The 18,661-nt window shown below is 39.9% G+C and overlaps 2 protein-coding genes across 2 annotated transcripts in view; one reads left to right on the top strand and one right to left on the bottom strand.

The window, feature by feature from the left end:
• Window positions 1-2,301, bottom strand: part of slc9a8 (solute carrier family 9 member 8) — a 31,807-nt gene extending 29,506 nt beyond the window's left edge. The window contains exons 1-2 of the mRNA XM_084720942.1: window positions 2,011-2,301; window positions 4-185 (exon numbers count right to left, since the gene is read on the bottom strand). Coding sequence (XP_084577068.1) covers window positions 4-185; window positions 2,011-2,246 — 418 coding nt within the window. The 5' untranslated portion in view covers window positions 2,247-2,301. The remainder of the gene's footprint in view (window positions 1-3; window positions 186-2,010) is intronic.
• A 2,207-nt stretch (window positions 2,302-4,508) lies between these two features.
• Window positions 4,509-18,661, top strand: part of b4galt5 (UDP-Gal:betaGlcNAc beta 1,4- galactosyltransferase, polypeptide 5) — a 43,932-nt gene continuing 29,779 nt past the window's right edge. The window contains exon 1 of the mRNA XM_084720941.1: window positions 4,509-5,170. Coding sequence (XP_084577067.1) covers window positions 5,065-5,170 — 106 coding nt within the window. The 5' untranslated portion in view covers window positions 4,509-5,064. The remainder of the gene's footprint in view (window positions 5,171-18,661) is intronic.

The following is an 18,661-nucleotide window of genomic DNA, read 5'->3' as shown; positions in this document are numbered from 1 at the left end:
AACCAATAACCAGCAGACTGAAGAATATGGTCAACCCGCTGGACTGCTCTTCTTCTTGGGCCTTGACCCCTGTCTGGACAGGCAGAATGGGCTTTGGGGATGGGGGTGCCGGGGTCACTGGCTTGACAGCAGGTGTTGTAGAGTGGAGGGTCTCGTTGCTGTAGTTATCAGTGTCATTGGACTTGCTGTAAGGACACAGTCAGGAGAAATGAGCATGCTTTTGTGACACAGTGAAACAGTCAGTCAATCAGATAGGGCTTAAAGAATACATAAAGAATTTACATTATTCAAATCATGTAGGGCTGCACAATTGATTGAAATGTTATCAAAATATTATAAATGACTTACTATAGTGCTGCAGAGATACAGTGATAATGAAATGCAAAAGTTGACATTCCCAACAAAATCGTGACTCACATCACATTCACAAGATCTGTCAAAATAACTGTCAAGATGACTTTTTTTTTCACATCTTTCAGAGTTAATTCAAATTAAATTATTTTTAAAGCTCTGTTGAACCATATAGTGTGATAATTTGGGAGCAGTGATACTTAATTTGGAGACAGAATCCATTAATTTTAGTACTCACACATCCAAAAGCTTTTCATAGTAATATTACAAGTAAAAATAGTAAAATTAGTGTAAAAAAGTAACTTTTGGAGGTTAAAACTTCTGCCTCACTTACATTAATCATAAGAGTTGTAACACCTGACTTAACCAAGCTAAAGAAACTGAAATGAAGGGACATTAGAAAAAATTGTGGCAATTAAGTTATTTTTATATAACTATGTCAAGGCAGTGTGTTAAAATGCTTTTAACTACTTTAAAATGTGTGCCATTTTCAGACTGCTTTTGTGTTGTCTCCTTTTAGGTAATACTGCTGAGAAACCACTGAAAATATTTTACATGAAACTTGTAACTTATTAGCATTAATTCAAGGTAGGATTCACCCCTCTTAGCCTAAATGTAATTAACAGAGGCAATAAATTTCTCAGTTTGCGCTATATTGACCAAGAAAACTGAATTCTCCTATTGCAAAACTTGTACCTTTGAACCAGTGATGTCACAGTGATGTAGTTGCTGTTAAGGAAGAACTACAGGTTTTTTTAGATTGTATTTCCAGTCTCTGCCTCTGGGTAGCCGGGGGACGTGCTAGATGAGTATTTTTGTAATCTAACGCTTCATTTTGGCCAACAAAGTAATACCTATAAGTTTGGGTGGTAATACACTGAAACATGGGCAAGAAACTCACACACAAAGCATCCTGGTACATGTTAGCACTGCCAGTATGGCTCCATGGGTAGAAGTCAGCTTTCTTCTGGATGTTTTGACCAATACTCTTTATTTATCTATGAAATCCCAAATCAGGGCACTTAAATACTGAACTTTCACTGGTATTTTTTTTAGTAATTATAAATGGCCTACTACAAAAAAAAACCCCCACACAAATAAGATGCCTTGAATGAAGAAAAAGCATTGAATATGTATAACACAATAATAATAATAATAATAATAATAATAATAATAATAATAAGTGTATTTTGTGAGGAAAAAAACATAAAAAAAAATCAGACAACTGATACAGCTACTGTCTAGTAGGCCAGTGTAGGGCCAGTAATATCAGACGACTGAAATATCTGCCTGACTATTTTATTAATCGATATAGCAGACACTGATGAATTTATTCACTTGACTACATTTCCCATCAACGCTGACTGGACATCCACATCAAAAGTGGTGAATAATTCCTTTAAGGTGTCGATTTTCTTGTAGTTTTAAATATTTAAATCCTTATTTTACTTGATTTAATTTATTAAAAATTTAAATCTTCAATAATTGTCAGCTAGTATTAAGAAAGTCAACGTATAACGTGTCTTTAAGTCGTTCGTTAGCTAGACTGCAATAATTTATACTGGAAATCTGTCAAATTAATGAAGCTAGCTTGTTAGCTACATTGGGCTAAGTTACTCCATAGAGAGAGCACTAAGATCAATATTTGTGGGCTCAAACCTGACAGACAGTCCATCCTTCTGTTTCGTGTCTTGGTTTGACTCGAGTCCATCTTCTGTTTCATGTTTTATTGCTGTTTGCTGTATTTCAGCTGGAGTATTTTGTTCCACATCCCCTCCGTCATCTCTCTCACGCACGTCCAACGAGTTGTCCCTCTCAGCTCGCTCTGGCACGCACGGATTTACGAATAACAGCAAAAAGGAGAGTAACAAAACTTTATGGCTAACGCCTCTCATCCTCAAACCAGAGAGTTTAAACCCGAAACCAACGTTTTGTAATAAAAAAGACTGGAGGTTCCATGTCAACAGCTCCATGTATCTGTTGACATCACGACTTCACTTCCTGGTAAATGTTCTGCAGGGAATTGTAGTCCTTACGTTGCACGGACAGCATGACAGAATAGCAAACAAACAAACAGTCGTAGTTTTAAACCCACCACTGACAAAACTATGTGTTTCTATTTTTGTCACAATGGGTAAGATCACACTTTAAATGTTTTCAATAAGTATCGCTTCGTCATAATAATTATTGTGTACTCGATTTCCCATGAGCCAGTAGTGAGCGTCAGCCTTCCTCTTGTTGTTTCATGGAAATTGTAGTTTTTATTCTATCAAATCCTGCACTTGCTGCAAGTTACCTACAGAGATGCAAGAAAAGACTAAAAACAAATGTAACCTTGCATCTATCCCACACAAAATCACACTCTTAATGTCATGATCTAATTCTCATAAATGTATACATCACAGTAAGATCAGAATCAGCTTTATTGTTAAAGTTTGGGAACACATGGAGGGAATTTCACTCCAGTTTTTAAATAACTCTGTGTACTATTCACAGGACGATTTACGGGTAAATAAAATTCACATACAGCTAAGGACAAGGACAACAAACCTGAACACAGAGAGGTACCTTAAATATAAACATACAAATGAGGGGCTGAGAAACAGATGTGCGTATATATAAATAAAAATGACCAACAACATACAGTAAAAGTGTTTTGTGGATCGTAAACAAATATACAAATTGTGCAAAGGAATACACACTGAACTTGTTAAGCACAGATAACCACCCATTTCATGTAAGTGGGTACAGTGTATTTCTGTACAGTAATAAAGTAATACAGTATGCAGGATTTAAAGGTGAATGGTATGTAAAAATATAAAAAAAAATTAACACAGTCTAATAGAAAAACCCAGCAGTAAATCTAGAAATCAAATAAAAAAAAATTCAGTGTTTTTAGTGTTTTTTTTTTTTTTGTTTGTTTGTTTGTTTGTTTTGTTTTTTAATTGAAATTGTTTTAGAGTTGATTCAGCTTTGTGGTCATTTTTGTGGCTGTAGTTGAGTTCCAACAGTCCACCTTCATCTAAATGGGTTGCACAGAGTGGTATAAATACTCATATAGGCTATAACAGGGGTCCCCAAACTTTTTATGTCAAGGATCCTGACAATACACATTAGACCATGAATCACCAATTTTAGAGAATTTTGTCTAAAGCAATCCCCTCTCAGTATTTTTTTAAGGTTTTGAAAAAAAATCTTCATAGGGAATCAATGATTATTTACAATAAATCAAAATAGCCAAGCACATTTCTTTCCTGTTCTTCCAAGTTCCAGACACATGATGAGTAATGGATAATATACATTAAGCATGTCCTTATTATGAAATAAGGCCCAGCAGGATGTTACAGCACCCTGTGGAGGGTGCATGGAGGGTGAAGTGGAGGGTTCTTGACTCATCCTGAGGGAGTATACAGTATATCACAATAATGACCTGCTCACCATCCAGCTCATTACATTACTTACCATTTATGTCCCACAAAATATTAATCTTAAAATGATTATATGGCTTTCTTTTGAAATACCTGTTCACTATCCTGCTTGTTACATGGTTATGTAACAAATAAAAACAAGAATTTGACACAAAATGCTTATTTTAAACTAATTTTTATAATAATGATTTCATTGTTTCACCAGATGAGCACTATATCCATAACAACGGTCTGTTATATACATAGAAAAGTCAGCATACCTAGCAATGGTCTGCTACACAGAAATAACAGACCATAGAATGCTGTAATTGACCAATCAGAATTGAGTATTTAACCTGTATTTAGCCATTTAAAACAAAATATTCTGTTCCTTCTTTTATTGGGATGCCTCTTGATCCCCAGACCCCAGCTTGAAAGATTTTTTTTTTTTTTTTTTAACAAAAACTGAAGTTAAAACCTTAATAAATGTGTTTTATAGTCAACAAAACAAAGAAAATGAGGATCATACGATCTTAAATTCTGTTTTAGACTAAAAACGCAGATAAACGAGCTTTTTTTTTTTTTTAATTAGTCATAAATGAGACCTTATGAAAAGTAAATCCTGTTAAATAGCTTAAACTGTACGTAGTGATGACGTCGCTCGACGGTTGTCAAGTGGTCGCATTGCTACGAATTGTCGCTCGCCAGGTTACGTCGCTGAACGTTCAGTGCACCGTACTTGTTTGTTGGGTAGCGTGCTGTTAACGCCCACTTTAGGTATTGCTCATTTTGCAGAGGGGCTGCCCCATTCATAGGGCTAGTGGGCAGGCAGGCGAAGCGCAGGAGCGGCCAAACACCATCAGCGACGTGTAGTGTGTGAGCCAAATGATGGTCTCTCACTGAAAAAAAAACAAAAAAACACCCCACCAGGCCAGGTTAAACTGCGCTATCATCGTCAGCCGTGTCGACAGCGGACATTGACTCTCAAGTTAAAACCGATACCGTCCTCTCAGGAATGGGATTTGAATGTCTTGATTGAAAGCGGAGGAGCTCTCCTGCGCCGTTCTGTGCTGTGCCCGACCTGCCTGCCGCGGAAATACGCGGACTTCCTCCTCTGTCGCCTGGCTTCTTCACTGCTGCCTGCCGCAGACCCACCGGCCACCTTGCTCGGCTCATTTAACCCAGTCTGTCCGCGGACCACTGCTGGCTCTGGCATCTGGACACATCGGAACTGCCCCTATCGTCGTTGTAGATACGCAAACGTGCCTGTGCCTGTGTGTGTGTGTGTGCTTTTGCTGCCTGTATAATGCCGACACATTTGCGGTTCCGGAGAAGGTCATTCCTTGGGCTTATATTCCTTTTTTCATTGTCCACCTCCGCATTGTATTTCATCTACTCCGCCCCCGGAATCGGTAAGTGAAACCAAAGCGATCATATATTTTTGAATAGTAATACTCTGGGCTATGATGAGGTGAGGTTGTTTGTATGGGCTGTTAGGTCATGTGTGACAGCTCGGCTTGCCACTGGGAGTGTAGACGAGCGAAGGGGCCATGCGCCTCTGTATTTAAGCCTTGATCTCTCCCAATCGATGATGAGACTCAGCTGGATGCTCAATCCTATAATATGCATGTACCTGACCGTGATAATAACAGTGCTACTGATGAGCATCATGGCTACTGTAATCATGCTGATGTTAGCAGGCCTTACAGCTATGATTATGACAGGCCAAAATAAGGTATTTTTGGCTCTGATTTTGGGTTCATTGTTGGCATCCAGTTAGTGGTTAGTTCACAATCCTCACCCTGTCTGGCTTGGTTTCTTTCTTTCTTTCTTTTTTTTTTTTTTTGGTGGGACAAAGGTCAGCTTATGAGTCATGGATTCATAGGCCTAAATGACATTTGTGAACCTGAGGATATAGAGATCAGTGACAGACAAATAGTTGCTGCTGACATCATTAGCTGCCTGCAAGTCACATGCAGTTGTGCAATATCGCATGTCCTGAATCCTCCCTATCATTAATTCATTTATGTGTCTCAGCATCTCCTCCCATCCCTCTTTTTTTATGTCACTCTTGCTTCTCTCACTGAATATGTGTCTGGACTTGCACGTTAATTCAGTCTTCTTAAGTATCTGTGGTCTCACCCATCCTTTATTTCTTGGTGGCCTTGTAGTTAAGCCTTAGGCCATGGTCCACCTATCCTATCAGCCTAGATAAGTAGGGCAAAGTATGCCTGCTATTTCATTCATTATCACCCATGTGACGCCCAAACATCAGTCGCTTTATTGTAGCTAAATAGGCAGACTTTAAAATTTGGACTTTCACTTGACTCTGTGCTGACCAGATCTCTTCAAATTTTACGCTCAATTTAAGCAATGAGCAGCATTAAATGACAGCCTATGTTCTTCTATTTTGGGCAACAGAGGAGGAGAGTCCATGAGGAAGTATTTGAGGAAACACAAGGTGCAGTTAAAAGTTAGCCACTGGACTTTTCCCTGTTTACCACTTAAGCAACCTTTGGTTGGATATCCTGTTGCTGAACAGGCCAAGTTTGGCTTCCTTGAAACATTGTTAGACAATATCTGTTCCAATAAAAACAGTCCACACCAAATGGCACAAACAATCCATCTGAGCCCAAGTACAGCAATAGACCAATGAAATAAAGGTGCTAACTAGAACCATAAAGGGTTCTGTTCTCATAGGAGAACCCATTTTGGTTTCTGGTAGTGTCTTTTTATAAAGGTTCCACTTGGAACCCTTTCAGATGGTTTTACCAAAAACTGAACATAAAGGGTTATACCAAGAATTAGGGGTGTCATAATTCTCCAAATCCACCATTCTTTATGACTTTTAAGGTCACAATTGGATTAGATTTTTCAATGTAATTTATTTTTTCAAATTTTGTGCTGATGGTTATGCCATCAAGTCCTGATTTTTAAAGATCAAAGGATTGTTGGTTTTATGTTCTCACAACAGTCATTTTCATTTTCAAATTCCTGTTTAAAAATAGTCTAGATGGTATCAAGTGAGATATAATCGCGTCAAGCTACACTGTGTGTATTTTAAGGTGTTTCTTTTTTCTTCAAACATGCGCCGGATGCTTCTTGAAACTGAAGGCCCATTACAATTGAAGGCCCACTACAATTGATTTTAGAAATAATATTGAAGTTGTGATGCCCCTACCTACAGTTGTTGAGAGGTTTTGCTCACCCCCTATGAAATGGTCTAAAGGAGAACCCTTCTGTGGTGTAATTGTTCCTCCCAGAACCATGTCTGAGGGATCTTTCCACCCTCTAAGGGTGCTAATAAGCACCTACCCAAGGGGTCCAACTAAGAGCCTTTTATATTCCAGTGGTTTCACCAAGAACCCACATAGGGTGTTCTACTGGGAGCCCTTTTATATTCCAAGGGCTTTATCAAGAACCCATCCAGGGGGTTCTACTGACAGTTCTTTTATATTCCTAGGATTCTATCAAGAATCCACCCAGCGGTTTTTACAGAGAACCCATTTATATTCCAATGGTTTCATTTAGGCCCCTCACAGGGGGCTCTATCAAGAACCCTTTTATATTCCAAGGGTTTTATCTAGAGCTCACTTGGGAGCTTCCACCGAGAAGCCTTTATTCTAATGGTTTCATCTAGAATCCACTCAGGGGGTTGTAGAGAGAACCTTTTTATATAATGGAACAAAGAACCCCTTTCTTCAAAAAAGGGTTCCTCAGAAGCAAATGGTTCAGTGTAGAACCTCAGCCCTTCAGGAAGAACCTCTTTGGGACCTAAATTTCTCATAGTGAAGTTGAGAATTCAGTGGGTCTCTGATGAGTAGGTTGGGTCTTGAAGCTGACATGGGAGAGGTTTGAGGAGTTTGGGGTCACAGAGAACATTATTACAAACAAAACGGAGCGACAACTCAAAGTATTAAATCATCCAGATAAAAAAAATGTCCTCTGCCTTCAGCAACAACACAGCGACATGTTAGGTGTGGTAGAATTGTGGCGTGTTAGCTGAAGGATTATTAAGGGGCTGAAGTCACTCAACCCAAATAACTAACAACTTGCTGATACTTTGATGATGCCTTTTCAGATCCTTTTTTCTGAGTGTATAAGCGACAGGAGAAAGTCCAAAATCATTTTAATTTCCGACACATTTACAATCAAAAACTGAGAGCTTTTCACTGCCAAAACTGACCGCCTGGTACTGCCAGAGTAGGGAGTGACTGTGTGAGTGAAATAGTGTTTGTGTCATACAAGTGTAGCCTTTATAAAACATCAAAGAGAGAACTGGTCTTTCCTACTCAACAAAATGGGTATCGATCCATTCACGCTTTTTACCTGCTGTGGACAACTTAATCAATAATTTAATCAATTCTCATATGGAGGACACATTACTGACAGGAATAGCCTGTGTAAGTTCCAATAACAGAAGGCAATCATTCCTCTAAATGTGAAACTAATAAACAAATAAATCGTTGAGCAACTGGGATAAAAATAATCCTTCATGCACTTGTTCATTATTTTTCCAGCTCAAGTACTGATGGTGTCTGGTGACTGAGTGAGAGCCCTGCCCGGCCGTATCCATCCTCCTGGGTGTTGACTATTGTAGGGCTGTAATGGCCATGTGCTTTACTGGGGGTTAGCTCAGAAACGGAACAAGGACCAGCAGCACCAGTCCATTAATTATAGATGGTAACCAGGAGCTAGGCAGCTCTGCTGCTGTTACTAAAAGCTACAGTTTAGTCGTTTACACTTGGGGTGCCTAGCAGCAGGCCCGAGCAGGAAACTCAGGTGGGGTTTGAGTGGGCGTGTTGCCTAAAAGCAATAGTTCTAATTATTTGACATAAGGTGGTTTGATTTACTCACTGGTAGAGGTGATATTGATGCATGGTCATTAGCTGAGGTTTTAGATCCTGTGGTCAGAGATGCACCAGTGAGCCGCTGCTTGTCAGATAGAGAAAAACATCAGCAAATGTGGCCAGTTAACAAAAACATTTTTAAACCACAGCACAGCATTAGCATTCGATTTAACTATCCCCAACAGGATACATCATCTTTAGTGTAAAATCTCCTCTCAGACCTCTCTGTATCATGGACCTATCAAGTCAAGTTCAATTTATTTCCTTAGCACATTTAAAAATAACCCGCATCGACCAAAGTGCTCTACATAACAGAACAGGTAGATAAATACACAAACAAATGAAAGAAACACTGGCATAAACATTAATTGATACAGCTCATAGGTACAAACTAACAAGCCATAGACTTAGGCACAGTCAAAAATCAGCCACATCAGAAGGAATCAATCACAAGGAAGTAAAAGTAAGCCTTGAGCCTTGATTTAAACGCGTCAGTGGAGCGGTCAGATCTGATAGGGATAGCTTGAAGAAACTAGCTTTTATCACTGCATTGTCTTGATTGTTAAACTTAAAGGTGCAATCAGATATCACACCAAGGTTTTTTGTCAGAAGAAAAAGTTCCATGTTACAGAGATGTTTGAGAGGTAGATAAGTATCCGACATACAAGATGCTGTATTCTGTTGTGGATATTTCAAATTAGTGAGCACGGTTTGTAGGTTTCTGTTTGTTTGTATTCATTGCACAAACTGGGGCCTCAGTGAGACATGTTCAATGTGGTTGTAGCCTGAGTTTGTGTCCAAATGTTACTTCCAGTGAGTAACTTCAACCTGTATCTCTGAAAATGTCCCCTACTCCATTAAGAGCATGTCAAGACAGAGGTAGTTGTCAGAGTGGGCTTCAGAGACATCATTTCACATAATTTCTCTGCAGCTACTTCCCTATAAATAATCCCAGCAAGAGTGTATATAAATGATCATTCGGATTGGGTATTTTTCTGGATTTTAACAACTCTCGATTTCTGATTCTTTGAGTGTCCTCCTGCATTCTTCTCTGCAGAGCTGTGTGAAACGCGAATTACCACAGATAGATGTTAGCAGCGGAAACACTGAGCTAAGATGATGTTAGCTAGATAACTGTGAAGACAGTGGTCTGTTGGCTGATTTCTTGAATATTTTTGGACTTACTTATGCTACTTAACTGTAACGACAGAGAGGATCCGGTCCTTGTAAATCGTTCTGTAGCATAGCATTTGCTAAATTAAGGTGAGGTTAAAAGACTCACACAGTTTGTGCTATTCTCCTGCTAGTCAAGCAACTTAACAATGACTGAGTACATTAATTGAGAAGAATGCGAGCCCCACAATTCCTCCTTCTCGTATAGCATTAGAATGGGGAGTTCTTGCCACACGTCTTCAGTATCTAATTGTTTGATGGCAGCCATGCTTTGAAGGTGGACAGATTTGCTAAAACTGATCCTATAGGAGGGCACGCTGCAAAGAATTAGCTGAATAATTTAGAGGAGAAAGAAGAAACAGAACGATGGAAAAGGGCAAGAGGAGGAGGGCGGAGGGGAAATTGAGAGGATGAAAGAGATGAGCCGAGCTCCTTTCCTTCTGCTGGTTTGCACATCGGGGAACCCATCCAGAACACCTGAGCGGGGCTTCCTATGATACCCAGGTGGCTTCAGCGCAGAATGCCCCAATTTCACAGCTTAGTCCATTTCTCTCTCTCTCTGTCCCCTCCCACCCATCTTCCTCTGTCTCTCTCTCTCTCTCAGTTTCTGCGTTTCCATGTACTCGTATGCACTGACACCCAAGCCTCTGTGTTGCCCCCGAGCATGGCTGCTGACTGATGCAGACTGGGAAATGCAGGGCACAGCTGGGCCTGATTGCAGCAGTTTATTTAATTAAAACATGAGGATCCCACTGGAGCGAGAGCTAGGGAAGACACAGGCTCTATTTATAGGTTTGAACACAGATGCACACACACACACACACACACACACACACACACTCACACACCTCCACATCCTGAGAGAGCAAGGGAGACAGGTGCTTCCCTTTGTCTTTGGAGACCAGCTCGTCCTCCCATCTGAATGGCTATGTGTTTGTGTGTGTGGGTGTAGGGACTGTGCATATCTGTCTGTAATACTCTCGATATCTTAGCATGTACTAGATTTATGTCTGGGTGTGGCCTGCTGACAGCCAGTACTGAGTCTCTACTTTGTCTTTCAGGTTGCTGCACAGTGTGAAGCAACACAGACACATAGTTGGCAAGGAATGAAGAGATCCACCAGGGGTTTAAAGTAGCTTTAGAATATCATGCACATTTTTTCAAACAATACAAAAGTTAGGTAAAGAAACGCTTAGAGTTCCCACCGTGACTCCACAAGTAACAACAAAACATTTGCTAACAGATTGACTAGACTGATGTTTTTATGTGCTTAGTGGTTACACATGTGGCTTTGAAGCAACCTTATCGTACCTTTATAGCTCCTCTCCGGTTTGTTGACACCCACACATGTCTCATCTAGCTGCCATCCTTTCCTTCGAACTAATATGGGCGCAGCCAGTAAGTGCATATCTCACAAGCAAATGATTGCCAAGGCCTGTGGGTATAAACACGCCTCCTGCTCTTTGTGGAAGAATATTCAATGTATTGATTATAGGATTCTCTGTCTCTAAGTTGTGAGGAAGAAAGATAACTGTAAGGTTGAGTGTACAGCATTGTAGTCAGAAAAATTACTGCACTTACACATTGTTAACATCTGAAGAAATTATTGAATCATCATTGGTATGGAATGGGCAACTGTTGTTTTTGTATATAAGGCAAGACACCGTGAAAGACCTTCAGAGAACACTGTGCTTGAGTCTTCTCTCCATGCTGCATGAAGTAAAGAAAATTGATTCATCACACCGTCTTGGCAATTCTTCAGAGAACTAGCAACCCTCACTATTTAGACGAAGAATTTTTACAACATCTTGCATCCAGCAAAATAATTGTAGCTCTGCAAGTGTCAAGTCTTCAGGTTGGTCTGCTTTATCAGCATGTTATTAGACTGAGAATAACTAATCATAAACACACTCTCTGCTGCTCAGTGCAATTTCATCTGGCCCTTATTTCAGGCTTTTCAGTGGCTCTTGATACTATCTTTTGTGATACATTATCTACTGTGGCACCAGAATAGTGAGATACTGCTTGACATAATGAGGCTGAGGCGTATACTTCCTTTCCTTAAACATTTTAGCTTTGAACTTGTTTTGTTTTCTGCTTTGCACTTCAATCTCTTGACCCGTTGGCATTTAAATGATCTCATGTGTGTTTGTGGTGTTTGTATGCATCTGATTGTATATTTTACTACTTAGTTGTTCATTAAACTCTTAATAATACAGTACATGACTGCTGGTTTTTGAAAAATAAGTCAATCTTTTGACATTTGAGGGTTTATTGTCCAGTTACACAGATAGTTATGTAAATATTGTAATATTTTACAAATTGCAGAGTCTGCCTTAGGGCTGCCCCCGATAATCGACGATTTGGATCATCATCATTTTTTTTCCTTTTTCAGTTTACATTACAGTTACAGGATAAAACAGAAGTTTACAAAAAGCCCAGGGGTAACATTTCAATGAGGAATTAAAGAGAATCATAAATATATTTTTATTTTAGCTGGTGCACTTATTAAAACATATCCTCGGGACCACATGTGCTGTTGGTGGACTGATGAGAGTGGGTGAAAGGAGTAGTTGGTAAACAAGTTTCGGCTCTTGTTTCTTATCTGCGTCATTTTACACAGAGCATTGCACTGTGCATTGTGCATTGCTCAGCAATTTATAGATTGAACCTCAAAAACACTACAAAACAAAGTGATGGAAGCAGAGAAGAGTGATAAAAACGCAGAACAGTGTGATGGCACTGGTGAAGGTGGCACTGGGCCATGGCTGCAGCCTCGGGAGAGAAATTCTGTAGGTCCGCTAATTTTATAACTGAACTACAGGACAGTGCACACTTTGATTTTCATTGACTGTGTGAAAATCTGATATTTTCACACACATTGCAGATGACAAGGGAAGGCAATAAGCGTGAGTCTAACTGACAGGGCTGGAGGCTGGAGGGAAAGGTTTTTGAGGGAGAGGGAGTGGGGAGATTGGCCGTAAAAGGCTCAAAATAATAACAAAATGCTGTAAATCAAAATGTTCTACAACAACAACCATTTGAGAAGTTTGTACTCTCTAACTGAAATTACATTTTTGTTTTTACAGAGAAAGTAAAGTACAGAAAAAGGTACCACTGGGTACCAGTATGAAATTCTAGGTACTGGTGCCAGTACTGGTACAGTACCCAGCCCATAATAGGCAGAATATCAGTACAGTATTATGTCAAGAGTTATCTTACAATTATAGTTTGATAACTGAATGTTGAATGCTCTAACTCTTCCTCCCATACTTTAAGGGATTCATTGTGGAGATTAGCAGATGAACCATGTTTTTGATTTGTGCTCACCGTGTGTCTTGTCATCACTTTCATGGCAGAAATATCACAGGCCACTTCTGTGCTATCTCTCTGGGCACTCTCGGTCTTAATGGCACCATACTTACTGCTCCTGGGCATGCTGGTCTCTCCACAGTGTTCGGAGAAAGCTGTCTTCCCAGTCGAGTTTTTACATTTCCTCTCTTCCTCCACACCCACTGTGTTAGTGCTCACATATATGATGTTGTCCATCCACATATACGTCGATTTGTTTGTTCAGCCACTTCCTGCAGAGCTGGCTTTCCAATGCAACAACGTGTGGCTGCCTGTGCTGAGGAAGATTTGAATCCTGATTTGGGTAAAAACTGCCGCTTGTGAGGACCAAACAGATTATCTTGGTGCTATGCAGTTTGGTGCTTTGCATTAGAAGGAAATTAAAAAGGCTATATGTGGCTAATTTTATCATGTGTTTGGGACAGCATTGTTTAGATGATAACCTGTTACCCTGACAGGGTTTACAAGGGTAAATCATTAACTTTTGTTGGGTTGTAAGACATGATGTTCCTGATAAAAAGCACTGTTTGATTAAGGAATAACACTTGAATTGGGGGTGTATGTCCCACCAGTGGTTTAATTGCCTCTCTGAAATCTTGCAAAGTTGGTTTCCTTCACAAGTTTATCACCATCAAAACTGCATTGCCGGAGATAACCACAGTGCTCGGACTTTACCAGACTAAGGCGCAAATCCTCTGGGTGTGGTTACAATGGTGTGGTGGTGAGTGTTTGTATTTATGTGTATACTAGTGTACATGTGCCAGTAGAAAGTACAGGTTTGTGTCTATGGTAGTTGTTGTGCCCACGATGTGTGGTTAGCGGCCATGCTGTGTCTATGCTGATGCCTCACTTGTACTAATGCAGTGCAGCTTCTCTGGCACTCTTAAAGCCATCCATCTCTTGTCCTCAAGGTCCACTGTAATGCTACTCCCACCCCACCTCCTACCCTTCCTTCTGCTGCTTTAATTGATCCATCCATTAGGCTCAACCCAGCCAGCCTCTTAAGGCTAATTTCCAGTGGCTAGGGATAGCCGGGGTGAAATATTAACTTGGTGCCAAGCTGCCTCAGATAGATTCCATTCTGAATAAACAAGTTCTTGGATAAATTATGCAGCCCCTATGTTTAACATTTCCAAAGTTCTCCAACCATTTAAAATCTGAACATATGGAAAACATGGGAAGCTGGATGTACAGCGGTTCAATCACTGAAATTCCTCTGGCTGGAGCACTTAAGGTCTGGCGTTTGACATTTTCACTGCAGTTGCCATGGTTCCCTGAGGGCTTGTTCCCATCCGGGACTGACTTCTTTTTTTTTATTGTCACGGCAACCACAGAAACATGCCATCCTTGTTCCCATGATGATTGGAGTGACAACAAATCCCCAAGGATACAGTCGTTAAAGTCATTTGGGACAGAGCCACGGACCGTCTCTTTGTTTGGGACATCTGCACACTGTAAACGGGACCCTTTGGTAAAAGTCATTACAGCTAGTCTAGTATAAACACCTTTAGCTGATGCCAGATTTTTCTTGCACTTATCCACTGCCAAGTCAAAACAACACTTGCCCCGTTACAAAGGAATTTAGTTAAACATCAATAGAGTGGAAGTTCATTGCACCTTGTGAGTCACTCAGAGGCATGAGCAATCCTCTTAAAGCTTTTCATTGACCATGTGATGCCCTACCTGCTACCCCCATCTCTCTCTCTCTCTCTCACACACACACACACACACACACACACACACACACACATACACACACACGGACAAATATGGTTTACTAGAATATGCAGGAACACTGAGCACCACCCTGAAAGGGAAATGGATTACATAACAGTTCTTACTGTAATACTGTAAAATCTAAAATATTCTGTTATTTCGAAAGACCAGAGACACTAACTCTTCACTTTTATCTGCACACTCATGGAACTTATAGAGGAAATCACTTTGGCCAGTGTTTTCAAGACAGTTAGGTTTATATTTGTTGATAACCCATAATTCTGCCCCAGCCAATAGCAGGAAACAAGAGATTAGGCTGATCTAAATTGTTAAACTATTCTATATAAAGTAGAGGTGTAAGAAAATATCAAAACAGTTGAGTATTGTGATATTATGTTTTTTGATACTGTATTGATTCTCAAAAACACTGTGGATGTGAGAACACAAAGATTTGTGACAGTAGTTTATTTTGTGTTGTGTTTAACCCCTAAATACGACATAGCAGTGTTATCTATCTTCAGTGTTCTGATTGCATAAAAAGGTAAACTTTTTAAACTCATATTTTATGCATATGGTGGTGTGTTCTTTATACTATGACAGTTTTTTTTATTGTATTAAAAAACATTATCTTACAGTATTGGGATGTAACCTATTGAATCATAACCTCTATATTGTGATTCATATTGTATCACTATCACACTCACAAATAGCTATCAAACTAATTCAAGATATGATCTTGTGTAGGGGTAAGTTGCCCTTTACTAAAGAGGGCAGGGCCTATTTGGTAAGATAGATCAAAAATAGTTATTAAATGACGTCAAAGACACACTCTGTGATCTTGGGTGGGGATTAAGTTCCCATCCCTAATGTGGGCAGGATCTATTTGGTGAGTTACACCCAGCTTTTTCTTAGATACGCAGATCGAATACGATGGATTATTTAATTTGGCCCAACCCTTCAGTGACATAGCCACTCCTGTATGGAAAATTCAAGACCTTGTGTACACAGTCACCCAATTACATCTATTATTTAAGGAATTCATGTCACTGTGTTTGATGAAGGCATTTTGAACGTGTTCCTATGCTATTGTTTAGAGAATCAACCACGGAAATTCTCTTACGGAAATAGTGGGAATGTTTTTCCTGTCGAGCTTGAACTTTAATTGAACTTTGAACTTCAGCTTTCCTCGACCTAAATTCCTGTTTCTTTTTATACTGTTACTGCAACTGAAGTCTGTTTGTCCTACCTGTAGAAAGCCATAGCAACCAGAGCTAATCTCTATACACACATAGTAACTCTAGTCTTATGTATTATACTGTCGTCTGTAAGATGACCCATGTCCAACCCCTAATTCTCTGAATATTTGACCACAGACAGATGGTGGAGCTGAGGTGGAGGCGTACTGTACCAGTGTTTAGACGGAGAGTTGTGAGACATTTCAGAGGCGTACTGAAGGTCTCGTGTAGAGGCACTAATCATTTATGTAACCTAATCATCCTGAGGAGAATCCCAGTCTTTGTTGACCTGGTCTGGGCCTCCCTTTGTTATTGAGACTGTTGCCATGGTTACTTTGGTCATGTGTTTGAGGCCAGTCAAACTGTAACTTGTGACGAGCTGGTGCACAGAAGTGATGATGCCGGCGAGTCATAAGCCGAACGCAAATGTTGATGACGAATGGAAAACTGCTGATGATAGGGATCATGATTGGGGTGACTCCACCTGTTTTCACATAATAAGTGTTTAATGAAAGAAGGTATACTTTGTCTAAGGTTTACCTCAGGTCAGGCACAAGCAATCTGTTTTCTATACAGACTTTAAAGCCTACACTTTTGCATGTCTGCTTGTTACATTATATTATTTGCATAAAAAATATATTTGAATAGATAGATAGACATCAGAGTACTATAAAGACTTTTTGTAAAATGCCTGCTTGTTTGTAGATTTTGTCCCCTTCCTCTACACTGGAATCAATATGGAGAAGAGGAGGAATGACTACCTGTAATTTATTCAGTATACTCAGTGCTATGTGCATGTCTTTATTGTTTTAAGACTTGGAAAAAAAATATGAGGTTGTCCTTTTTAAGGTTAAATTGTGTATATCTGCCCAGTGGCCAAAGTCTGAATACCTGTTTGACAGGTATTAAGTGTCCTGATACTTCCGTCCAGTGTGACCAGGTAACAAGTGTTGCCAGGCGCCACTCACCAGAGTCTGGTTCTGCTTGAGGTGTCTGCCTGTTGAAAGCCTGTTTTTCCTCGAACTATGGGGTAAATAATACATATAATATATGTATGTAAATAATATTATAAAGAGTACAGTCTGGACCTGCTTTTTTTGAAAAGTGTTCTGAAATAACTTCTATTATGATTTGGCCAATTGACTTGACTTAGAGAGTGGATAAAGAGCAATCCTAGCTACCTGGCTGTGGAAACTGTTTGCTAGTAAAGTGAGGGCCACCATTTCTTGAAATCTAAATTGAAAATAAAAATACCTGCAAATCATGGTCTGACGGAAAATGCCCCTGAGCCCCAGGTACCAAATAGTAATCTGAATGACAGATATATTTGTACTTTTATCTCTTTGTCATGGCACCAGTAAAGATATTAAGCAACGTTCAGACCAGAAAATACGCTGGTGTTGGTGTGTTGCTACATGTGCTGTTGTGATGATGAAATATAAACCAGTATGTCCAGGTTGAGGGCGGCGGATGCCAAGACGTTGCACAGTAGTTTATAGGCCTTGAGGGTGGAGGCACAGCAGTAGTCTCGCAGTCAGCTGCCTCCATGCTTGCAAGTTAAACATTAAAATGAACCCAATGCTACACAGTACAGGCTACACCTGGAATGTGAGCCTGCATGTATTTGATTGGCCAATTTTGCCAAATTACATTGCAACGTACTACAGCAAAAGTTTAGTCAGGGCCTACTTTAATTGCAGTGTCTTTTATCTGACCCTCTCCATGGACACCTATGAAGTGGTCACATTAAAATGCAAAGAAGGCTACACAATGTGTTGCTCTGCTATTGTCAGTCTGAACACATCTCATGACTGATAACGGAGATATCAGGATGCTGGCTCCTAACACACCTGCCTCATTCTTAGGTATCCAGATCAACAGCTGAGGTTGGCCATGGCAGCAAACACAAACAATCAGCACAAAACAGGCGTAGGAGCTTCGTTAGAAGGCTCCACTAATAAAACCTCAGGGGGCCAGCTTAGTTGATTAACAAAGCACAGAGGTGGCCAGAGCTGATTTACATGCACTGTCATGATAATAGGGGCAAATTCACTAAATCCTAATTACCCGCTGCGTTTATATTATGCTTTGTGGTGGCCACCAAAAATAGAAGTTAGATTGGTAAGTTGCCAGATGAGACGCTGTTTATTAGATCTTAGGGTTGTAGTTTTTAACAGACTTGAGTGGTGATTGGATGTTGTGAAACCTAGATGCGTGTCTAATGGCCTGTAAAAGACTAGATAAAAAAAATAAAGTTTGTTCTTGCTACTATTTTCTCATCGGGCAAAACCTTCTTCCTGCTTATGCTATTCTTATAAAATCATCTGGTGGTCCTCAACTGCATGGTACCACGATATTGTTCATATTTCTGCCATCACCTCTTGTCTTATGTGTACAGCTCATTTAATTTCTCAGCCTCTCCTGTAAAACATGTTTTTCTAACAGAAACGGTGTCATGACCTGGATTCATGTTGGCAGAAATTAATTGGTTTGTAGCTTAAATCTGAAATTCATTAATCAATTTACTACCACTTTGAGTTGTTTACATAACCCTCGGTGCATTGAAGCAACAAATCCG

The sequence above is a fragment of the Lutjanus erythropterus genome, chromosome 6, assembly GCF_056507025.1.
Source record: "Lutjanus erythropterus isolate fLutEry1 chromosome 6, fLutEry1.hap2, whole genome shotgun sequence".
In the NCBI taxonomy this organism is placed as follows: domain Eukaryota; kingdom Metazoa; phylum Chordata; class Actinopteri; order Lutjaniformes; family Lutjanidae; genus Lutjanus; species Lutjanus erythropterus.
The sequence above is the reverse complement of the archived record's forward strand: the minus strand, read 5'-3'. Positions and strand labels throughout refer to the sequence as shown.